Consider the following 22696-nt stretch of genomic DNA (forward strand, 5'->3'; position numbering starts at 1 on the left):
TCTTTCCCCCCCGCTTCCTCCGCCAGGGAAAGTCGAGTCTGTGGAGGAAAGAAAGGGATCCCCAGAGCTAAGCAGCAGCCTGTCCAAGGCGGAGGGAAGGGCAGCTACCCGAGGGAGGCGGCAGGGTCCAGTGAATCTCCCACGGCAGTGCCTGTGGGGCAGGAGGGCGCTGGAAGAGGACAGGCTGTGAAGCATCTCCGACTCGGGACTGACTCTCCACGATAGAGGGAGGGACACAGAGAGAGGGAGAAACTGCCACCTCTCTGCTATACTCCTGTCACCAAATTTCAGGGGGTGGGGAAAAAGAAAACTGAGGGCCTACGCTGGGACCTCCCAGTGGGAGCCGTTGGAAAGGAGCCAAAACAGGCGTCGAAGCGGGGAGCGACATCCCAAGGAGAGTCCCCCTCCTCCGCTTCCTGAAGCCGCAGTGTGTCCGGCGCCTCCGCCGCCTCAGGATGTGGGTGCCGTTGCTGCTGCTGCTGCCGGAGCTGCTCCCCGCCGTGCCAGCCCAGAAGCTCTCCGCCCTCACGGTAAGGCCGCCCTGCCGCTGGGCGCTGAGCGCTCGGCGGGTCGGTTCTCCGTGGCGCACCTGAGCGGGCTGATGCGCTGCCCCCGGCTCAGCTGCCGGGAAAAGGGCAAGTGAGATCTGGGCGACGGATGGAGCCCACGATTGAGGAGGGCAGCTCTACCGCGGCGTGTCCGGTAACGCGGGCGCAGCGGGGTGAGCAGCCGGCACCTCCGCCCCGTCGCGTTTCTGCAGGGCAGACCACGGCCAGTGGCAGTGAATTTTAAGTTTACTGTGGGTCTCCGCAGAGCTCTGGCCAATGTTAATGCTTTTATTTTCTCTAAAAAGAGTAATGCTGCAGTGAGGTCTGCGTTTGAACCGTCTTGGACTGCCCACTTTTACTTTAATTATAAAGAAACGAGAAACAAGCCTGTTTCGCTGTTCCAGGCTCTAGGATGCCAAACATGGAACTCTGTGTAGAGATGGGTGAGCCAATTCATTAGGCTTGCTAAATAAGCCATAACCACTTCTATAGACCAGATCTGAGGTTTGCAGCTAATAGCTTAGTTCATGTTCTTGTAGAGCTTGCAGTGTTTGCACAGCTATAATTAATGCAATCTGTAGAAATAAAAACATTTTCCTTAAATGTGTTTTTAAACAAGTGCTTGAGTAAACATAACGGGCAGTGAGTACCCCTTTCAAGCTGTTTCTAAGTATTTTGGTGAGGAACGTGCCCCTTAGAGTTTACTATGCTAAAGTTACAGGCAGTTGCAAATAGACCCTGGTTTTGTTGCAGTCTTTGAGAACATTTCTATAAAATACTGAGTTGGGGGGGGGGGGGGTGTCTTCTTTTTCTCTCTCTCTTTTTTCTCTCTCTTTTTCTCTTTCTTTCTCTCTTTTTCTCTCCTTTCCTCTCTTTTTCTCTCTTTCTCTCCTCTCTCTTTCTCTCCTCTCTCCTCTCTGTCTCTTTCCCTCTCCCTCTCTTTCCCTTTCTGTCTCTCTCCTTCTCTCTCCTTCTCTCTCCCCCTCTCTCCGCCTCTCTTTCCCGCTCTCTTCCCCTCTCTCCCCCTCTCTTTCCCTTTCTCCCCCTCTGTCTCCCTCTCTCCCCCTCTCTACCCCTCTATTTCTCTCTTTTTTCTCTCATTACTTTTTGAATAACGGGGGATAGGTACAGCTCAAAGAGAAATGGCAGTGGGGAATGGCTAGGCTGTTCATATCTGAAATTCTTCAGAGAAAGTTTTGCCTTCTTGACCTTTGTTTTCTTTAAATGATTTATAGATTAGGAGTTGCCAATTGAAAACCTGGAAAGAATAAGTTTGCTCCAAATGAATTTTATAGTGGGTATAATTTGAAAGTGTAAGACAGAAAGAGTAAAGTGAGTTTTGTCTTTTACTTCTTAAGAACCTCATTGGAAGAAGTCTTGAACTGTCAGATAATATATATATATACTATTCTAGTTAATAGGTTAACACTACGATTTAATTACAATTTCAGTTTCACAAATCAGAATTTGTCTGATCAGAATTTGCAAGAGATTATATGTTCTTTCCAGAAGCTTCTCCTCCTGAATCCAGGCTCCCCAGAGAGGCTGCATCTCTGGAGACTTTCAAGCTCCATCTGGATGTGTTCCTCTGCTACCTGTGCTATATTCTATGGTCCTGCTCAGGCAAGGGGTTGGACTCGATGATCTCCAGAGGTCCCTTCCAACCCCTAACATCCTGTGATCCTGTGAAAAGTTCTAACTATTGCCATGGAAGTAAACAAAAAATGATACTAAAACTTAAAATGTCCAAATACAAAATAATAGTGACAGTAACTGCTGTAGTATCTTTAAATGGTACATGACTCAAATGATACCAAAGCCTTTTAGCAGATGTGCATAAATCACTGCTGAATGTAACTGTCATTCAGTGAGTGGCTGCCTGCCTCACAGAAGAGAAGAAAAATCTGTTGGGGGCACTTGGGCAAACTCCTTGAAAATTAAATGTTATAGGTTTGTGCAGATGTATTTAACTTCACTTTTAGCTAAGAGATGTCTGAAGTCCCTGTTTTCTCTTTCACCCATCCAGAGTATATGATGTTCAGTTCTGTACTTTATAGTGGTATGAATCTTTATGAACCATGACCACAGAAGTTAATCCTGGTGGAATCTCCACCGTCTACTACCAAAACAGTAATGGCTTTGGAGATTTTAAGCTGACTGAATTAAAGATGAACATTTTGGTAGGAGTAGCTAGCAGTAGATAGTGAGCCCGCGTAATTTTCCCTGCTGCCTGTGCTCATCTAAGAGTGCTCTTAGAGAGATAGCTAGCCCATGTGAATACTACACCACATTAGAAATCCTTCCATAAAATGAGTGATTAACATCCAGACACCAGTAGGAAGAAAACTGACACACGAACTCATGCACACATACTTTTTACATCTAAACTAAACTTTGAATGAGGCAGGCTCATTTCTACTATTTGTATACTTCCTTATTTAAACAACAACAGAAACCCAATGCTATTACAACAGCAAATACCACAGCACAAATTCATTCTTTACTCCTGCAGTCATTTTGTTTGTAGCTCGCAGACTGTATAGCCCCTTCCCACATGTACCTTTCTCAAATATTCATGGTTAGTATCCGCATAATTATAAGGAAAACCAAACCCAGGCTGTGTAGAAAGACCAAGAAAATGCATGACTTTTTTTTAACCTGCTGTGCCAGTGTGTGATGACAGAGAACTACCATTCATTTCTACATGTCAGATAAAGACTTTATTTTTGTTTGTGGTTGGAAGAATGACAAAGAAAGATTGATATTTTAGTAATAACCAGAGGCCATTGGGATAGAGCATATTTTACTGTGGACCTGAGTTTCATGAAAACTGGGGTGATTATGGGGAAAGTGTTCACATCTGTGATGGTATCACACTGTCAAGCATATATGCAGGTTGCTAGGGGGTAGCACTATCAAGGGGGACAGTTTTCTTAGCCATTGTGGTAAAGCTGCCATAAGATGAACATTAATAATGATGTGGTAACAAAAGCAGCCCTAAAGTTAAGGCTATTTTCCGAAAGGTGACTGCATGCACCAGATGTTGAACAGCTCTGGGTTCTAAGTGGCAAACTGGATGATGGCTGGGTAAGGAGAGGAATATCAGCACCTGTCTTTATGTTTTTAATTTGTCTAAAGAGATTCTTGGACCGTTTTCACTTTATGTCTTTGCTAGTTTGAGAACTATAGCTTATATCTCTTTCAGAGAAGACTTCCAGTAGTTTGTAGGGCTGTATCACCATTTAATTAGGAATAATATTTTTGCTTTTCCTGTGGGCAGGAATACCCAAAAAAACCCATGCATGTCTATAGTTCTATAGTTCAGGTGAATACACGATTTTCAAATCTTAGAAGGTTTGCGGTAGTCTGGCTGCAAGAAATTACAGTTTTCATACAAACACCTCCATGAGATTTCTGACTGCATGATAGTCCTATGCCAGTGCATATCTGCAGGTACTGATGAGTATATGACTTCCTACAATATTGGTAATACCCATCAGCACAATTTCTGGCAGGTGTAGTCAACAGGTAGTTGAGATGCATCAGGCAATTGAGAGTCTGGTCCCACAGCCTACATGGCTATGTCTAAAGTGAATGTATGAGTATTGTAATATGTCCTTCTCTACCCAAACTGTGGGCTCAGTCATAACTCACTTAGGTTCCTTTCTGTGTACCAGGGTAAAGGAAGGACCTGGGGAGTGGTCAGATACACATCTGAATTTGTATTGCGAAGCCAGCATGTACACCAGGGTCTGAAAGTTCCCAAGTTCTTGTGCATTCACTGTTTTAGAGATAGGCCAAAGCTAGTTTGAGTTTGTAGCAATCTTGGCTTCTTGTCAGCAAAACCAGTCTTTTCTATAGTTACTCCTGGACTCTTGTCTTCTGAGTAGAAGCATGTTGCAATAATAGACAAAGTGAGCGGAAACATAATATTCCAGTTCTGAATTTCTAACTGAGCCACAGGGTTGCATGAGGGAGGAAAGCATTATTTAGTACTATATTTATTGTTATTTCAAATAAACAAACATTGGCAACAGAACAATGACTTTCATTCTGGGAAGGTAAGCTGAGAACTGTCTCATAAGAAACCATGAGATCTGGAGGGACTGTAGCCAATTTGGCTTCTCCTTGTTTTTCCTCCCCTTGTGTCAAATAGTAATGTAAAACATGCTTACATTCCAGAAAATATCTTAAGTAGCCTTGTCTTTTTACCTTGTTTATGGAAAGGCAGGTAATTTGCAATTCTTATAACACATTGGAATGTTTTTGCAATTTTGCATTTTTATTCTACTCTGCAAAATGCACCCTTTTTTTTTGCATGTATGAAACCAGTGAGAGCTCAGTTTTATTGTTATATTGTGTTAGGGTAATAGTCGTATCTTGAGGATGTAGGTACTTTTGTTTTGAAACATGATGTTTTGTTCTTCTAATAAATGAGTTTATTATCACTGCACTTACCACCATGCTTTGGCATTGTTTATGCTGTGCTTTTGGAACCATCAGTCTTGGTGCTGTGTGTGTGCATGTGCTTGTACAAATAATACGACACAAGTGTTTCTTACTTTAAAATCTTGATGACTTATACCACAAGCTATTTATTTTATTCTTTCAAAGCCTTGCTGGGCCATGTGTCCTTCTCAGTACAATATTGATCTTAGATCTTACAAAGAAGGAAGGTTTGCTTGAAATGGCTTCTTGAAATGAACACCTCTGCCTGTTAAAAATTTCTTTCATCAGAGGCTGGATATTTCAGGCAACAATTGTTTTCTTTTTCTCTCTTGGCATATGCTTTGTGAGTATTCAATAGCATTTAATGTGCTGGATGGCTTCCACAACACTCATCAATATAAGATGGACCACTAAGGTAGTTCAGTAAAGGGAAGCTAAACACAGTCAAAGTTTTCCGAGTTTAGGACCCGCTTGGATGGCGCCTGCAAACCCAAACATTTGGAAAATTTACTCTAATTGTGACTGAAAAACCAAGACTGTAAATAAAACTGTAAGTGGCTCCAGATCCTAACAGCATTGTTACTGCAAATGGGCATTGGTACAACCAAGGGTACATCAGCTCTGAAAATAAAACACTTTTAACAATGCTTCCTTGCAATAAACTCTCAAGACACTTCTCATTAAAGAAAAAAAAAATCAAAACCTGTGAGAGTTATTAATGAAAGAGTCAGTAAAACGTTTGACCAAGGTTTAGAAGTAATTTTCTTGCATGCAGACAACACAAAACTGTACCTTAAAATGTGGAAGATGTAATGGAGATGTCAGGCTGACTGCACACCCATAAGATTTTAAAACCGGAAGTGAAGCGTAGAAGTGAACGTGGATGGGGAGGTAAGAGCAGGACATAGATAAAAAAAAAAAAAAAGAAGTAGATCATGCATATTTTGGCCAGTTGTGATGCTTTCATCCATCTCCTATTGCCCACTGAATACCTCAAGGAACAGCTGTGTATATTCCTTGACAGCTGGCAAAGTTCAAGGTTTGGTTCATTTTGAGAAGCCTCCAAAGGTTTAGCAGCTATCCAAAAGCTATCTGAATCCTGTTGGTTTGTAAATTTGGCTATGAAACTTTTTAATATCTGCCTCACTCAGGACTTCCCTAGTGTCTCCATTTCTTCAGCCAGGCCAGTGTCACCACAGGCAGAACCATTTTCATGGTATTTTGGTACTTCCATTTCCTGTGAGGCCTGAGATTAGGAAGTGCAGAGGCACCTGAAAATTAAAAACTGAATAAGAAAGAGCTGTGATCAAAGGCCTATATTTGAATGGCAAATGACATCTGAGTTTGGTTCAGGAGTGGCATCTTTTATCTCAACAAATTCCTATGTTCTTGGGGAAGCTGCAGAATGAACAGAGGCTAAATTTTGCAAAGGACTTACAGATTTCCAAAAATATTTGTATTTTCTTTGGTATGAAACCTTAAATGCTTCTTAATTTTCTGCTTGATTCATTTTTGTGTGTTGAGGTAGATTTTTAAAAAGCTCAGATGAAAGATTCACAATGAAGCTTATTTCACAGAGAAAAGTTGGAATGCTTCTTCAGAAAAAATACAGTCAAGACAGTTTTCAACTATGTCCTTGCCTGTCCTCCCATCCTCTGACCCTCTGCCATCTTCAACAAAATTCTGGTGATGCCGGTCATTTTCATTACAATGCCCCCCTGTAGTCTCTCAAGTTATGCTCCTGTTGACATTTCTCTATCTGCTTTTAGCTATTAATTGATAACCACTGCCTTCATATTTATCTACAGTGGTAGATAAAACGCTTTTCAGTACAACACTGGTTGTGAGTCTGAAAATGGAAATGCTTCAAGAAAAAGCGTACAGTTTGCAATATGCTGATATTACATAGACTATTTTAAAGGGAAGGGAAGGATAACTTCACAAGAAGTTGGAAATAAGCAAGAACTGGGCAGAGAAGTGCAAGTATAGCATAAATGACTGCATTTTTTTTCCTGCAGTTTTTCGATCTTTACCTAGGTGTCCCATCTACATATGGAACTGATCTGAGTTACAGCCACAATTACATGGTAATGCAGTGTTGTGCATAGGATGTAAGGATACAAACTCGTTACAGAAAGGTGAAAGCTGCCTAAAAAGTGTGTGGACTGGTATTTATTTAGGTTGGTGTGATACACTTAGTATCAGAAGGTTTCTCAACATTACTTCAACGAATTATGGCCTTCAAAGAAGCAAAGTTAATGTAGTGTCATGTCTTATCACAGAACCTGTGGAGTAAGTTTATGTGGAGTCAGTTCCTCAAACTGAAATTTTAGCCAGTTGTTGCAGAATAAAAATTTGTCTTAATGAGTTGGTAACTGCACTTCAGTGATATTTTTTCTCCCCCTTTTTAATGCATCAGCTTTTAAAAATGACCACTAAGTATTTCATCAGCTGCTTAAAATTTAGGCTAATAGAGAATACATCCTAGAGTTCTTGTCAGGATGGAAAGAGAAAACATTTCCTGAAGGCAATCATTTCCAGCTCTTTCCCTGGCTTGCTCAGTGTGTTGCTAGAAAACTCACTCAAGAATGTTTATCTCATACCTATCCAAAACTTAGTTTTTTTTTCTTCATTGACTTCAGGCTGCTTGTTCTGTCATCCTCTAAGTCACTGAGTAAAAATATTTTTTCTTTTGTATTACCTTGAATTTGTTCTGAGGATGCAACAGTATACTTTCCTGTCTTTTAGATTTTAATTTATAAACTATATACAAATGAGCTGTCATACATATGCTATAAACCTTTACCTCTCTGTCCTAGAGCATATGAAGTGTACTTGAAAACAAAGGAAAAATCCATTGCTCTGAAAAGCGTTCTTTATTTATGCTATAACTTCATGCTGTGTTTTACAGACTTCTAGGGTACAACTACTGCTATCACAGTCCTTTGTTTGGGCTAGATTTATCATACATTTATCAATATTCTGACCTTTGTTTAGTACTGAAGCAAAAGATTTTGTTAACAATATAAGGGCTCAGGAGAAGTCTGTACATTTTTTGAAACAGAAGTAGTGTCAAATAAAGAATCATTTGAACTGAAATCAGGATGAACTCACTATTAGCCATGTAACAAGCTGCAGTACGGACAAAACTTGCAGATTGCAGACGTGTGGATGTCAGGGATCTAAAGCAATGACTCAGTTTCATTATCTTTCTCTTGCTCTTATCTGGAGGAGTGGTTGAGTTTTGTCTTGAGTAAAAGTCTGCTGTTGAGTCTCATTAATACTTTGAAGGAGAGGGGGAAGGGACGGTCACATTTTGGTGGACACATAAACTGTTTAACCATATTTTAACCATAACATGACTACATGAACAGAAATGCTGTTAAACCAGACCATAGTTCCTAAAGTATCATAGAGCACAAAGTGTTTGATCTCTCTGGGATCTAGATCATGCAATCTACAGAACTGATTCCCAACCTGTTTCTTTTCTAAGTGTTGCTCTTTACAGGGACATATTTCTGCTAATGGTAGAACTTAGGGTCTGGGACCCCCTTCCAGAGAATGCAGGGTGAGTGTCAGCCTATCAGAAAGGCTTTTGTGATATTAAAATGTGAGCACCTCTTCCTAGAGAGGCTGGTAACTGTGTGCCATAGTGGCTGTGGTGTGCTTGCCTTCATCCTGAATTTCTGTAGACATCCAAACACATCGATTCCTATTTGGGAGGATGAAGTGAACGGTATTAAAAGGCGAGTTGCTATGAGAGGCAAGTATTGTAAGGACAAGTTGAACATGGATTCTGAATTGGCTCTGGTTCAGATGCCCCAGTTAATGCATTTGTCCTCATCGCCACTTGTGTAGTTGAAGAATAACTTAATGTATTTAACCAGTGTTTGAATCAGTTTTCATTCACTTGAGTTCCTACCTTGATGTCACTTAGTGAAGACAAAGAGGTGCCAGTGAAGGTGACCCAAACTGTCATATTTGTCAACTGCTGTAGTCACTGTGTGACATCTTTTTATGGCAATGGTGCTGTATATCACTGCTCGAATCCAGAGAGTAGACATCATGTGGACTGATGTGCCTGTTAGAGTGAAAAATCACTGTGGCAAATGTCACTTAAAAAGTGACTAATAAGTTACTTATCTATTAAATAAATCAAATAAGGGAAACCTGGTCCCCAGTACGTTATGTTGTAGTAGAGGATAGCACATACTCTAAAGCAACCTTTATCCTCACAAGATGACACAGAAAAGCAAAAGTCTAGCAACAAAGAAACTAAAGAAGACCTTGATTTGATCATACATTTTTTTGTTTAGGAAATTATCTCTTGTCTCTAGGATGACTTACTTTTATGAGACAACCATCAAAGACTTCAGAGACATAAGGTAAGTGGAGTGTGGTGTCTGTAGAGATCTTTCTTTGTTTCTCCTCCTCTGCATTCCCTTGCAAATACAGCTTGGTGGCATCACTTGTCTAGCAGCCTCAGAGGCAAGGAGGTCACCTGTCTTCTTCTATGATACTTTAGGAATCCACCACGGGAGGGAGTTCAAGAACAGCACGGTCTGCTCCATCCCTTCTGGGAAGTACTGCAAGTATGGGCAACCTTATTTCTCTACCCCACTATGTAAGTCTGCAGAGGAATAGGAAGAAAACTGGGAACTTTCAGTTTTTAGTGCTTGCCACTCAGCTGACCATCAGAGAGGCCTTCAAATAAGAAAAATCTCAAATGGAAAAAAAAATCTCAAGAGAAACTGATGAAAGGTAGAATACAGTTCTGTAAAAAGAAAATGTCTTCAATGACATGGCTTGCCTTGACATCAGTTAACTACTAACATTAATGAGAACTTGGATTAGGGTGGTGCGGACAAGATAAAAAAATATGGTCTAGTATATGATCTAGTCTTGACTGTGGGACAGAAGGAGGGGTTCAGCCTTCCCAAAGAGTATGTCTTGTTCATTTCATTGCATTTATCCATATTGTTTCTTTTTGCAGAATTACATGAATTCTGTTAAGCAAGACAAAACAAAGTGGACAACTTATTTTGCACACTGTAGTTAATGGGATTATGTTTCAGACCGTGTCCTCCTGGGAAGGCAGTTTTCAAGCATGTCAGATTTTTGATAGCTTTCAGCCTAAGTGGATTTAGTTGCAAATCTGAACTTTGAACAGGAGGTTTTATCTTTCAATCTTGTTTCCTTCTTGAAAGGTGCCATAAATTGTATTTCTGAGAGAAAGGGAAAGATTTTTTGAAAGAAGTGTTCATTGGTAAATTGCTCTTCTGTTTAAGTTTCCCCTTTCCAGATGCTGAATGACTCCCTGAGCAAAGGTTCTGTCATTGCTTGGTGATGGACTTCCATTAGTTTGCAATAAAATTACAAGGCAATATTCATGCACTGTAAATTGATTTCTTTCTGAAGGAAAAACAGCAAAAAGCAGAGCTCAAAGATCTGTTTTTGTGCTCCTAGTGGAGCAATTTTATCCAATGCAAAGTGGGTATACAGTGCTGCTGTTTCAAAGTGTCAGCATTTACATTCATTAGACACAAGACCAGGAGAGATGCAAGGCAATGAGTGTCAGAGTATTTCCTACTAGATGGCAAAGCCAGATCTGATACCAGGCTGGCAGAAATTTCTTTATGCATCTGAGTTGCTCATGACAAACCCACAGAAGCAGAAGCACAGTGGACACAGCACTGTTGGTTTGATAGAGTAACTGGTGAGATAATCACAGATTGCAGTGTTGAGGTAAAACCAAAGAAAAGAACTAGCAGAAACTCTGTTGGTAGGAGCAAGTCCAGAGGAGCTTGAAGCTGACATTCTTTGTGACTCACGATTTTGACTGGGCTGCCTCTGGCTTCTGCAGATTCTCCTTCCCCATATGGTTGATATTCTTTTCTTGGTATGTCTTTTCCCCCAGTGCTTATAGGCCTTGCCTATTTATAGACTGTAAGCTCTTTGGGTTTGTTCCATGGTTTGGGCAAAAAAGCCTTATTCTTGATTGACCCTCTTGGTCTACCATGGTTATCAAGTTCAATAATAATTAGAAGTAAATCTTAAATGACACCTGCTTTCGGATGAGGTGAACACAGATAATGGAGGGTATGCAAATAGTGGAGTTAATGAGGCAGTTAAGGCCACATCCTGGTGTTAACATCCTCTGCATGCTCTGCAGATTACCCAAGATGGCTGCTTTGTATAGACAAAGGTGGTGAGGGTGATTTTGTTTGTTTGATTGTTTGGTTGGTGTGTTGGGGTTTTTTTTGTGTGTGTCTGTGGTGTGTTTTTTGTTTTGTTTTTATGTGTGTGTGTGTGCATGGTTTTGTTTGTTTGCTATCTAACCTAGTCTGCCTTTTGTAAAGAACTGGAACAACCCATTGAACAGTACAGCAAGAGATGAGCAGAAGGGTCTTCTCTGGTCTTGTCATGCTGCCAGCCAAGAGGATCTGCATAGTGCAGAGGCTCAAGTGTCATCTACTTGGTATTTCCTGACTTTTGAGAGCTTAGTGTCTCAACCTTATCATTGCCCTAAAGCTGGGGTTCTCAGGCTGTGGTATGTGTGTTTTTTTTTTCATGGCACAAACCCCTTTCTCCCTTAAAGAGGAAAAAAACGCCTGACAATGCAGCCTGGTCAAATGGAATATTTAGATGCTTCTTCCTATTTTTTTGTGTGTAGCTCAGCATGTAGCTGGAAGCTTCTTTAACTACTGCCCTTTCCTACCTTCTCTTCAGAGAGAAAAGAAGATGGGTCTGGGTGCAGGATCCTTCCATCCTGTGGATGCATATCAAAATGCTGAGAGCAATTCTTGAGCATATTCTCTTCTATAGCAGCATCAGGGAAACCTGTCAAAAAGGCTTTCTTTGCAACCTCAAAGAGGTGACATAGTCAAGCAGCACAGACCTTCCTCCTATAGGCTACCTGGGTCTTCAAAATGTTATCCATCAGCTGCAATACATTCCCTATATTGCCACTTCTGATCTTAAGACTACCTATGTCAGTCATATATGTATATGCAGGGGTGGACTATACAGTTGGTTTTATTTTAGTAGCTCTCTTGACTATCATCATAAATGATAAGAATGCTTTTACTTCTTGAATTGCTTATTCTGACAAAAAATGACACTGTGTGTCTCCTTGACACAAAGGTAAATTATTTTTTAAAATTGCTGTTCTGAGTCTTCTCTGCACACCTGAGAATGCGGAAACTCCAAAGCTAGATTCATGTTTATGACCAGGTCAGGAAATTACACTCATTTAACACAAGTAAGAAGCAGCCAGAAATGTTTAATGAAATTAGGTGGTTACAGATAGGACTAATCACATGTGAAAACTCACTATTTCCACCTGACAGTAATTAAAGCGATGTCAGAGATGCAATGCAATTCCCTCAGGAGATCATATAAATGACTTAAACCTTAGAAATAGTGTACATGATGGATGGAAAAGCTTGACAGAAATGACAAGTCTATCAAAGCTGAAGGAGGTCACAGCTCATATCCTACAGCCATTTTGTGGTATGCAGGATCTCTCTCAGGAAAACCCTTGCAGCTATCTGCTGTCAACAACAGCAAAGCAGGTGTGTGTGGGTGTCTGTGAGAGGCAGAAATAGATGTTTCCTATTTCTCGGGCCTGATATTTCTTGCTTGAATATAGGTCAACGTCTTTTAAAACTTTGTGACTTTTAAAAATGTTTCTAATTTGCTAGAACACTACTGTTTAGTGGAGTGACATGTAGAATTTGTTAACCAAAGTATAATTGGAGCTGATTACTTAATTTCTTATTAGTTCTTTGTGACTGTAAATGGCCTGAGGGCTGCACGTGTCATATGCACGCATTCTGTGTTCTGCATTGTTTAAAAAGTGGTGGGATGTGTGCCACGTGTCTGCAAGGCAGTTCAAATAGTGGAACAGTGTGGGTGAAGGGAATTCAGACAGTTTGCCCCCCTAGTACACTGTTCTGAAAGTCAGAAATTATTATCCCTTATTATAGAATAATAGAATCATGGAATTGTTTTGGTTGGAAAAGACCTCTAAGATCATTGAATCTATTCATCCACATAGCACCACCATGGCCATTAAACCATGTCTTGAAGTGCCATGTCTACATGTTTTTTGAGCCCCTCTAGCACCTCCCTGGGCAGCCTATTCCAATGCCTAACCACTCTTTCAGTGAAGAAATTTTTTGCTAATATCCAATCTAAACCTCCCCTGGTGTGACTTGAGGCTGTTTCCTCTTTTTATATCACTTGATACTAGGGAGAGGAGGCCAACCTCCGCCTCACTGTAACCTCATTTTAGGTAGTTGTAGAAAACAATGAGGCCTCCTCTCAGCCTTGTCCCCTCCAAACTAAACATTCCCAGTTCTCTCAGCTGCTCTTCATAAGGCTGATTCTCCAGGCCCTTCACCTGGACATGCTTGAGCAACTCAGTGTCTTTCTTGTAGTGAGTGGCCCAAAGTTGAACACAGTATTAAGGGTGTGGCCTCACCATTGTCATGTACAGGAGCATGATCTCTTCCCTACTTCTGCTGTCCATGCCATTCCTGATACAGGCCAGGATGCTGTTGGCCATCTGAGCATGCTGCCCAGTCCTTCCCAGTAAAGAAGGGGATCACAACTGCAGCTTCTGTCCTGGCCCTCTGGAATTTTGGCTTGCTTTTGTACACCTTCACATGACTTGGAGAACAGAAATACCGGAGACAGGCACTCAACAGAAGCAAGTTTGGAGATCTCTGATCACGTCATGTATATTGTTGATACATGAGCTGTTTGCCAGAGAATTTGTATGACAGCAATTCACATAGTTCACACTCTTCGTAATGAATGTGTCCAACCTTCTCCACTACATCCTCCTGAGTCTAGTGGGAAGTGGGGCTTTGAGCAAATAAATGTTGGACCTATGTCTGTCCTCTTGACTTGCTCTCCTGAAAGGAATAAAGGAGAATAAATTTGACTGTGGGTCTCCCCTCTATAAGGGCAGGAGCAAGCAAAGGAGCTTGGAGATGGTGACAGTACCTGAAACTGACACTGCCAATGAGCATGTTCAGATGTGAAGCCTCAGGTCTGTCAGTCTGTATGTATCTGGGTGATGTGCCTCTTAATAACCCTGCCTCCTAAAATATAACAGAAACCTGTTGTCTGCTTTTTTACATACAGGTTGAAGGTCATACAATCATGTAATTGTTTTGGTTGGAAAAGACCTCTAAGATCATTGAGTCTAACCATTGACTTAACATCACCGTGGTCATTAAACCATGTCCTGAAGTACCATGTCTACATTTTTTTAACACCTCCATGAACAATGACTCCACCACCTACCTGGGCAACCTATTCTGATGCACAACCACCCTTTCAGTAAATAATTTTTTTCTCTTATTCATTCTAAACTTTCCCTGATGCAATTTGAAGCCATTTCCTCTTGTTCTAGTACTTGATGCTGGGGAGAAGAGACCAACATCCACCTCACTCTAACTTTGTCATCAAGAGAAGGATGCCACTGGGCATATACTGTCCAGAGAAATGGCACAAAATCACCTCATTTCCTCTCTGTTGCTGCTGAGTGGTATTTACTTTTTTGAATCAACCTTGTCATCATCATATTCATATTTCTTCCAAATGCATGTGGCTACAGAACTTACAGTTCCACTGAAACAGGCCCTACTTTGTGGCATGAAACTTGTTAAAATCCTGCCTTTTACTCTGAAGGGTAAATGTAACTCAGTGTCTTCATTTTTTTTTGGTGTATGGGATAATCATGGCTTCTTAAATGGTGTGCTATTTGAAGGGTTCAAAGAATGTTCTGGAAGACAAGGTTGGCTTCAAATAGCTGAAAGTGGTAGAGATGCTGGCACAGTATGAAACAGAAGTAAGCAGAACCTGGCAGAGACAGTAATCAAGGTCAACAGAATGGGGAGATGTACTTATGCTAGAAGTATAGGAAGAAAAAGCTTTGAGTCTCAGTATCTTTTCTTCTTCTCTCTTCTTTTTTTTTTTTCTTTCCTCTTTCAAAACTGATATGTTTGTTCCAAAGTATAATGGGCTATAAAAAAATGGACTTACTTTTTATGAAGTTCTTTTCTTACAGTCAAGCTAAAATGCTATCTCCTAAGCTTTCATATTACATAGTCACGTTGTTTATCTGCACATAAACTCTGTTAAATTAGAGCTAAGGCCATATGCATGTCTTATTTGTCAACATAATAATTAAGAAAAGCTCCTGGAGCTGGGAATGCCAAGATAACTGTTCTTTATTTTGACTGCATCATATAGGCAAACCTATTCAATGTGCAATGATTTCACAATACACTTTGTTTTCCAAGCTCAAACCTCCCCATGACCCCCTGGCCTTGAATCCTGGCCAAGCTTGATTGCCATACCTAATGTGAGGCTCCTGCTGTTAATCTGCTGCAATGTTGTTTTTCAGAAGTGTTTGTGCAGTTTATTAAAACTCCTTCTGCATCCTCTGTCTTGCTAACTGTATGATGTATGAAACTAGTTAATGCTGTTATTTCAGTTAATGTGGCCACTACTCCCTCAGGTCCATTAACTTGAAGCTGTGAATGGTGCTGTGAAATGAAGGGTTGGTCTTTCAGTGTACAGGTCACTCGCATTGTTATTGCAGCACACTGATGAAGGCTTTAAGCTTTTTCTAGCCCAGAGATTACTGCTTACTGTTTTGCTTTCTCAAACAGCTGTTGACTATATGTTGCTTCTCAGATGGACTTTTTTCTTCGTCACACTTTTCATGTCAAAGGTGAACACTACTGCACTATTGATATTTCATTTTCCAAGCTGCATTAGGATCTTTGCCATGGGAATCTATTTTAACTGTTATGGTGTTGTTCAAATACTCTGTAACTCTACTTGAACACTTGGCAGATTTAGCCTAATGGATTGTGAATCCAGATGTTGTCCTTCTTCTACTCATCGTCTAATAAAATACATTCCCAGTACTTTGTAACCCTAGGGATAATTTATCAGTGGCACTCAGCATCCTTGTGGATACTTCCCTTAATATGTGGAAGGTGGCAAATCTCTCTGTTGGAGAAGTGCAATTCCAGTGTACATAGTTGGTCATTTTGGAATTTGTCTGGGGATCCCTTACTCCTGGAAAGCATATATGAGGGCTTGGGAGCTAGTTCTGAAGTACTGATAATAGCCAGATCTGGACCAGTGTGCCTACAATGCCTCTCAGAACCAGTGGAGAGAGGACTGGTTAAAAAAACAAAGAAAAAAAAAGGTAAATCTATGTGACTGGCAGATCATTGCTGTATTTCTAATTGAAGCCTAAGTCTAAGAACAAGTGCACACATAAGACAGTTACAATTGTCCAAGAGAAGAATGTTTTAATCAATGTGATGTATAAGATAGCCATCTAGCTCCAGGCAGTCTAGTGAAAATGCTTCCCTCTTGCCCAAGACATACACATGCATGTATTGACTCCTTTGTTTCTTTTGTTTTTAATTGATTTTTTTTTTAATGGATAGATAGCTTTTCATTGTCTGAGGTTCAAAAATAATTGTTATCAATAACAAAGCAAGGGAAACCCTTGCTAGCCAATCTGATTAGCTGCATGGTTAAATGTTTTCTTTTGTGATACGACTTATGTGGGCAAAGCTACAAATGATTTAAAATGGTATGGGCATAAAGAGAGAAGGAACAGAGAAATTTGGGCAAATTTTCTGTGTGTTTTTTTTTTTTTAAGGCAGTTTGCCTATGAACTGTTGCATTTTGAAAGAGAATATTAACAAACAGCTCTTTTGTTTGAAAGTTTTCTGTAAACTTTGTGGATTTTATTGAGACCCTAGGTTTATAGTTCTGATGTTCTTAGAGATGGAGAAGTAGTCATATTGTATTCTAGAAATTCCTCTTCTAGTAATGAAGAGGAGATTTGTTTTCTAAAAGAGCTGACAAAAATACAAGTGCAGGAAATGTAGCAATTTTAAAGTAGAAGCAGGTTTTAATTGTAAGAAACTTCAAACAGCTGTATAGTATTTCACACATAGTGTACCATGGATGCAGCTACAGGTGGCTATGGTCGTATATTGCATTTTGAACTGTAACAATATATCAACTAAACAGGACCTAACACAGTTTTAAAAGTTTTGTGAACTGAGTCCACTTCTGTGAACCTTTTCTAACCTGAGAGGTATTCTTTAAAATTTTCAAGCTCTTCAACTTCTCTTTCTTAGCCCCTTGTTAATGGTTGCAGCATCTTATTTCAATATTGAAGACGATATAGCAGTACTTAGTGTTGCTTTTTTGTGATTACCCTTTCTCCCTTTGAAAGTTCCTCTACTATTTTTCATATGAGAATATACATTCCTGATAAAAGATTTGGCATATATGAAACATGTGGCTTATTTAAAAACAGTGTATCAAACTCTCTGTTCATAGATTCATAACTTCAATACAGAATGACAAAATTGTCCAAGGAGTTTGCAGAATATTTTTCAGCCTTGAAATAGCCTATAAAACCAGGCTCTATTCATGAAACATTTGAAGGTGTAATGAATACTGTTTGATGTGTCAACACAGGAAAATCTCACAGATACCTCTGAACTATGAGCAAAATTGATGTTTTGAACCATTATTTAGCATGACAAGAGGCTTAGATAAAATAGGTCAAGTCATTGATTTTTACTTTTGCTATTTCTAACCAGGTATATGAAAATGTTCACAAGCAGAAACTGGGGGAAAAAATAATATCCTTATATAACTATCATGAAAGACAAACTTTTATAAAATAAAAGTGTTAATTTTTTTTCTTGCAAGTTTTTAAAATCTGTTTTATACTCACAGTATTCTATGCATGGCAGATAAGGTCATCTATAAAAATTTAAAGATGTGACTCCAAAGATCCATTCTTCAAACGTGCCTTTGAAGAGTCACACACTGTTTCATCCATGTATTTTTAAAGGTATCTTCGTTGCTAAATACAGAATTACTTTTTTGGCTGCTTAGTTCATTGGGTAAGCACAGATATATTTATATAATTTGTATGATCTTAGTATCACAGTGACCTTTAGTGTTAAATTAGTCCACTCTTACAGCTGTCTTCTCTAATTACTGTAATTACTCAATGTCAAAACAACTCTGTAACTCAATCTAAATACATCTGAATCCAACAGATTATCACATAGAAGGCTTTCTTTCTCATGTTATTCAACTAAATATAAATTCATTTTTTTCAGTCCAAAGCAAATCATTACACATTCTTCTTGGGGGACTGATTTCTTTGTATTTGAACCACTACAACTGCCAAAAACCTCTTAATATGGTAAAAAAAAAAAAAAAGTTGTAATTTATAAGGCAAGTTTTTACATTAGAGTGTCAAGTGCTGCAAGGTCCAGATTGTGGAAGCAACAGGGGTTCCCCATGGGCAGCTAGATCCCAACTCACTCCTTAGCAGCAGGACAATTGTGGAGGCCTGGGGTAGCCCCAGTCACAGGCATCGATCAACTTTCTAGGAATGGGCTGGTGTTAAGGGGAGAAGTCACCTGTAGTCTGGGTATGGATGAGTGGAAGCTGTGATGTGGCAGAAAGAGTGGATCAGGCAGAAGTCGAGCAGCAAGAAAAGCAGCTCCAGTGGATGAGGGCAAGCCCCAGTTGGATTGTCCTCTCTGCAGCATTGCCTAAGAGCCTCTCCCCCAGGAAGACCAAGGGAAAGAGGCTGCTTGCAGCTGTGCTGGCTCTCTGTTGACCCTGAGCCTAGCAGCCTGGACTTTATGAAGAACATTCTCTCAGGAACTGTAAATGGAGATCCAACATCATGTTTGAGTACTAAAATCCAGAATGTACCCTAAAAAAAGCTGCATAGTCTGTGAAGTAACTCTTCCAATGAAAAATCCTAGGGACCAAATTTTTGATCTGGGAAAGGCAACAGAAACCAGTTTAAGGCAAGAAAGGCCAAGCTGTTTTCTCCAGTTTTAGAGGACAGAAACTTGACTGGCTGGTGGCAGTGTAAGAACTGCAGTAAACCACCTCTGCATTCTAGTTGAAGATGTGTAGCACTTTGTATAATACAGATTTCATAGCTTTAAATTGTTATGAAATATACAGGCAATAGAGAAAATAAACCTTGGATTTGATCACATACGTTATGCTGAAGTTGCTTATATGTGAGTGAAGACTTTTCCCTTGAAAAAGGAGAATTGCAAACAAGAAGATAGCACAATACCTGACTTAGAGAGCTCACAATTCCCTAAGTCATGAAAATAGAGACCAGACTGGAAGAAGAATGTGGGAAAAACTGTATAAAAATGCAATCATCTGCGCAGAGGACTGTCTCAGACAGACTGTGGAGGCAATGTGTGTCCATCAGTCTTTCAGCTAATCACCCAGTATGTCTAGGGAGCCCTAGTCTTTGTAGTTTCCCACATCATATTGAATATTTTTTGCAAGACAGCAGTTACTAGGCTGTTGACTACTCATGTTAATGTATCTGACACAGCCAGCATGCAGATATGGCAGGACACAGTGCCAATATTCTTAGCTTAGGATACTGCTATATATTTAAGTTATAGAGTCCTTGTTGAATACTGAGTCATTCTGTATCAGGCCCCCCATCTACACTCTCCTTGGGTGTGAGCTGGAGTAAGCTATAACAGAAAATTAATAAATTGCTTTCCATGCTTTCCACACCATATAAACCAAGAAATGCAAGTAAATCTTGTGAAAGAGTGAGCAGGCTGCCAAAGATAGAAGCTGCAGAGGGGACATATCCAAGTCTGTCTGTATGACTATGAGGCAGGATGGCTGCTTTGTAACTGTTTCTCCACTGCACATTTAAGTATTGTGCAAATGATGCTGCATTGTAAGAGACCACATAGTTCAGTGTAACTTTACAGTGGCACAGTGCCCAAGCTGCTATGGCTTTCAGAGCCATGCATCATTGAATAAACATACCCACCTACATCAACACTAATGTGGCAGTGCAATTCTCCACCAGGCAGTGAAGAGTTGCTGTAGATCGCTACGCTTGTAATCATCAGACAGGTTTTTTAATGTTTTCAAATTACAGAAGACTAAACTGAATAAGCAAATTGCAGCTAACTAACATAATAATCACTTTTAAACATTCAGCCCAGAAATACCTTAGTGAAATCAGTTCCTATTATCTTGCAAGGTCTGGTCAGAAATAGCTGTGGAACCACAAGAACTGATTTCTTGTTGACAAAAGATCAAATTTCATTCCTTGTATTTGCAGTTATAAAACAAAAGGTGCTTGCCAGCATCAACTTTTCTGAGACCACAAGAAAACTCTGAAAGATACATTCTCCCTTCTCAAGAAAAATAAAGAAATAAGTATCCATTCCTCATTTCTTTCTCCAATAGAAATTATACTTTTTCATTCTTACTTCACCATATCAGTTTGTTGTTGGATTTCCTTTATTTTTATTTTTTAATTTATTTTTTTTACTTTAGGAGAAACCTTTACATTGAAAGAATCTGCAAAGTAATTTGAGTTACTGTCGTATCTGCCCATAAAAGAAGACACTAAACCAAACTCAGTTCCAAGATTTGTACCAAGTTTTAATTTCACAGCTGATCTCTGTAATCAACTTGAATGGCTAAAATGATAGGAAGATATCTTAGAGATGCCTTGGAAATTTTCATGATTAACTGAATATTTTTGATGCAGAAGGCTTGTTTGACCTGCTCTGATGTCTTTCCTGGGAACAGACATTAGCTCATGAAATGCTTAAAGGTTTTATACAGGAGCTACTTGGTAAGAGTACAAATTTGGGTAGTGCATCAGTAAGTCCTATCTGCCTTCACAACAAATGCACTAACTTTGAGATAGTGCATTTAGTGCATCCAGTTCCCCACTGAAATTCTCCTTAAGTAGTGCAGATTTTGTCAGTCATTTCAGTAGCCTTGTCTTTTAATATGATGTAGTCAGAGCTGTACTGTTTTATCACCATATACTTTTGGGTAGCGTATCTAATGGAGTGATGATATGGATTCAGTGAGGGAAGGGAAAAGTGGGTAGTGCTTGTTACCTAAATAATCAAAATAATACTTATGTGCTCTGATTTGAACTAAATGTTCAGACTAGAAATGAAACCCAGTGGAAAGACCATATTTGGTAAAAGTGGTTCTTAAGGTGGAGGCTCTTCTCAAGGCTCTTTGCTTATTAAGAAAGGAACATATGCCCACCTCTACCTTCCAGAGGTGGAAGCAACCTGGGTACTGCAGCTCTGAATAGAAGTAGTCTCCTATACTTTGCCTTCTGGAGCTGCTGTCTATGACCTGTTATACAGCATTAGCAAACTGTAATTTAGGAAACTCTTTAACTCATCAGCTGAAGGCAGTGACAACAGGGAGGGAATTTTGGAAGGTCAGAAAAGCATAATATTTCTATCTCATAGAAGCTTTGAAAATATAGATTCACATCCTGTCTGGGAATTAAACTCTTTCTTTTCCTGATGCCCTTTATCATGCCATGGTCTCACTGAGGAGAACACCAGTTTTGGTGGCTTCAATTTCTTCTTTGCTCCCATTACTCTATAAGTATTGCATAGCTATTTGAGTATGTGGCTGCAGCCTTAGCCCTTCTTGCATTGCCCTACTTAGAGGAACAGCCCTTCCATGGTGTGAGGTTTCAGATGTGGGTATATTCCTCTACAGAACACTTGCAGCTGTCTCCATGCTCTCTGCTCTTCACATTTATTGTCTTCAGGGCAAACACCTCTGTGTATATGAGAGAGGTTGTGAATTCCTGTGAAACTTCTGGAACTGCTGTTGTGAGGTGTTCTGTAACGGCAGTGGTGTCAAGGTGTTAAGGAATTTATTGAATTTATAATTAAGATATGGCAAATATCAATAACTTTTTATTAATATGGCAAATTGCCAAAACAACGAAGTAGGTTCGATGTATGGTTAGAATATATATTTACAGTGAGACCGTACAATAGCAAGGCAAATATAATGATTTTAACAGTTTTAAGAAACCGGTAGGAATAACAGGGAGGGAGAGAATCCCTGGAGCAATATGGTGCTTGACCACAGGGGGGGAGACTCGATAAGAACTGTTAAACCAAAGAGGCAATGAGTTAATTACTCAGAGCTGATTCCACCCAAGCGGGGAGGTGCTGCTGCCGCGTATTAGCTGTTGAGGCTCTCGTGTGCCAGGCATGGCAGTTTGCTGGCAGGAGTACCACGTGGTCTCAGGGTGGTCTGGTGTCAGCAGGACAGCGGGCAGTTTATGACGCTTCTCACGACAGGCACTTGCATCTTCCTGGGTAAACTGAGGCACAGAAAACTTCTAGTTACAAGGGGAAGCAAGGCTAGGCTCTGGCTCCTAAGCTCATGGTTTCTCCAGCTTGAAGTGAATAGGCTCGTGGCTTCCATCCCAGGTTCTGGACCGGGCAACTCGAGGCAGGTTCAAGCAAGGCAGGTCCAAGCAGGCAAGCAAAGGCAAGGGAAAAGTGACTAGAAATTGGCCTGTATATATATCTTGCCTGAGATTCATTTGGGCCAAGAAGGCAACTGAAGCCAGCAAATAGTTACCCAATGAAAAGGGACTCTGCCAGGCTGTGGCCATAAAACGCAGAAACAGAGTCCTGGTCAGGGAGAAGCAGTGGACAGTACACCTGATCGATCCCCAGAAGGAAACTTATTTGTCCAGGCAGGTTGGGGCCTTTCTTTTTCCCCTTTTCCCTCATTGCCCCAACTCCTGCAGAGGGAGGGATAGAGGG

The 22696-nt window shown here is 40.2% G+C and overlaps 1 protein-coding gene across 1 annotated transcript in view; it reads left to right on the top strand.

Moving 5' to 3' along the window:
* The first annotated feature begins 455 nt into the window (after positions 1–455).
* The window catches only part of SMOC2 (SPARC related modular calcium binding 2), a 144506-nt gene continuing 122265 nt past the window's right edge, over positions 456–22696 (top strand). The window contains exon 1 of the mRNA XM_054395906.1: positions 456–530. Coding sequence (XP_054251881.1) covers positions 456–530 — 75 coding nt within the window. The remainder of the gene's footprint in view (positions 531–22696) is intronic.

Source organism: Indicator indicator, chromosome 2 (assembly GCF_027791375.1).
Source record: "Indicator indicator isolate 239-I01 chromosome 2, UM_Iind_1.1, whole genome shotgun sequence".
In the NCBI taxonomy this organism is placed as follows: Eukaryota; Metazoa; Chordata; class Aves; order Piciformes; family Indicatoridae; genus Indicator; species Indicator indicator.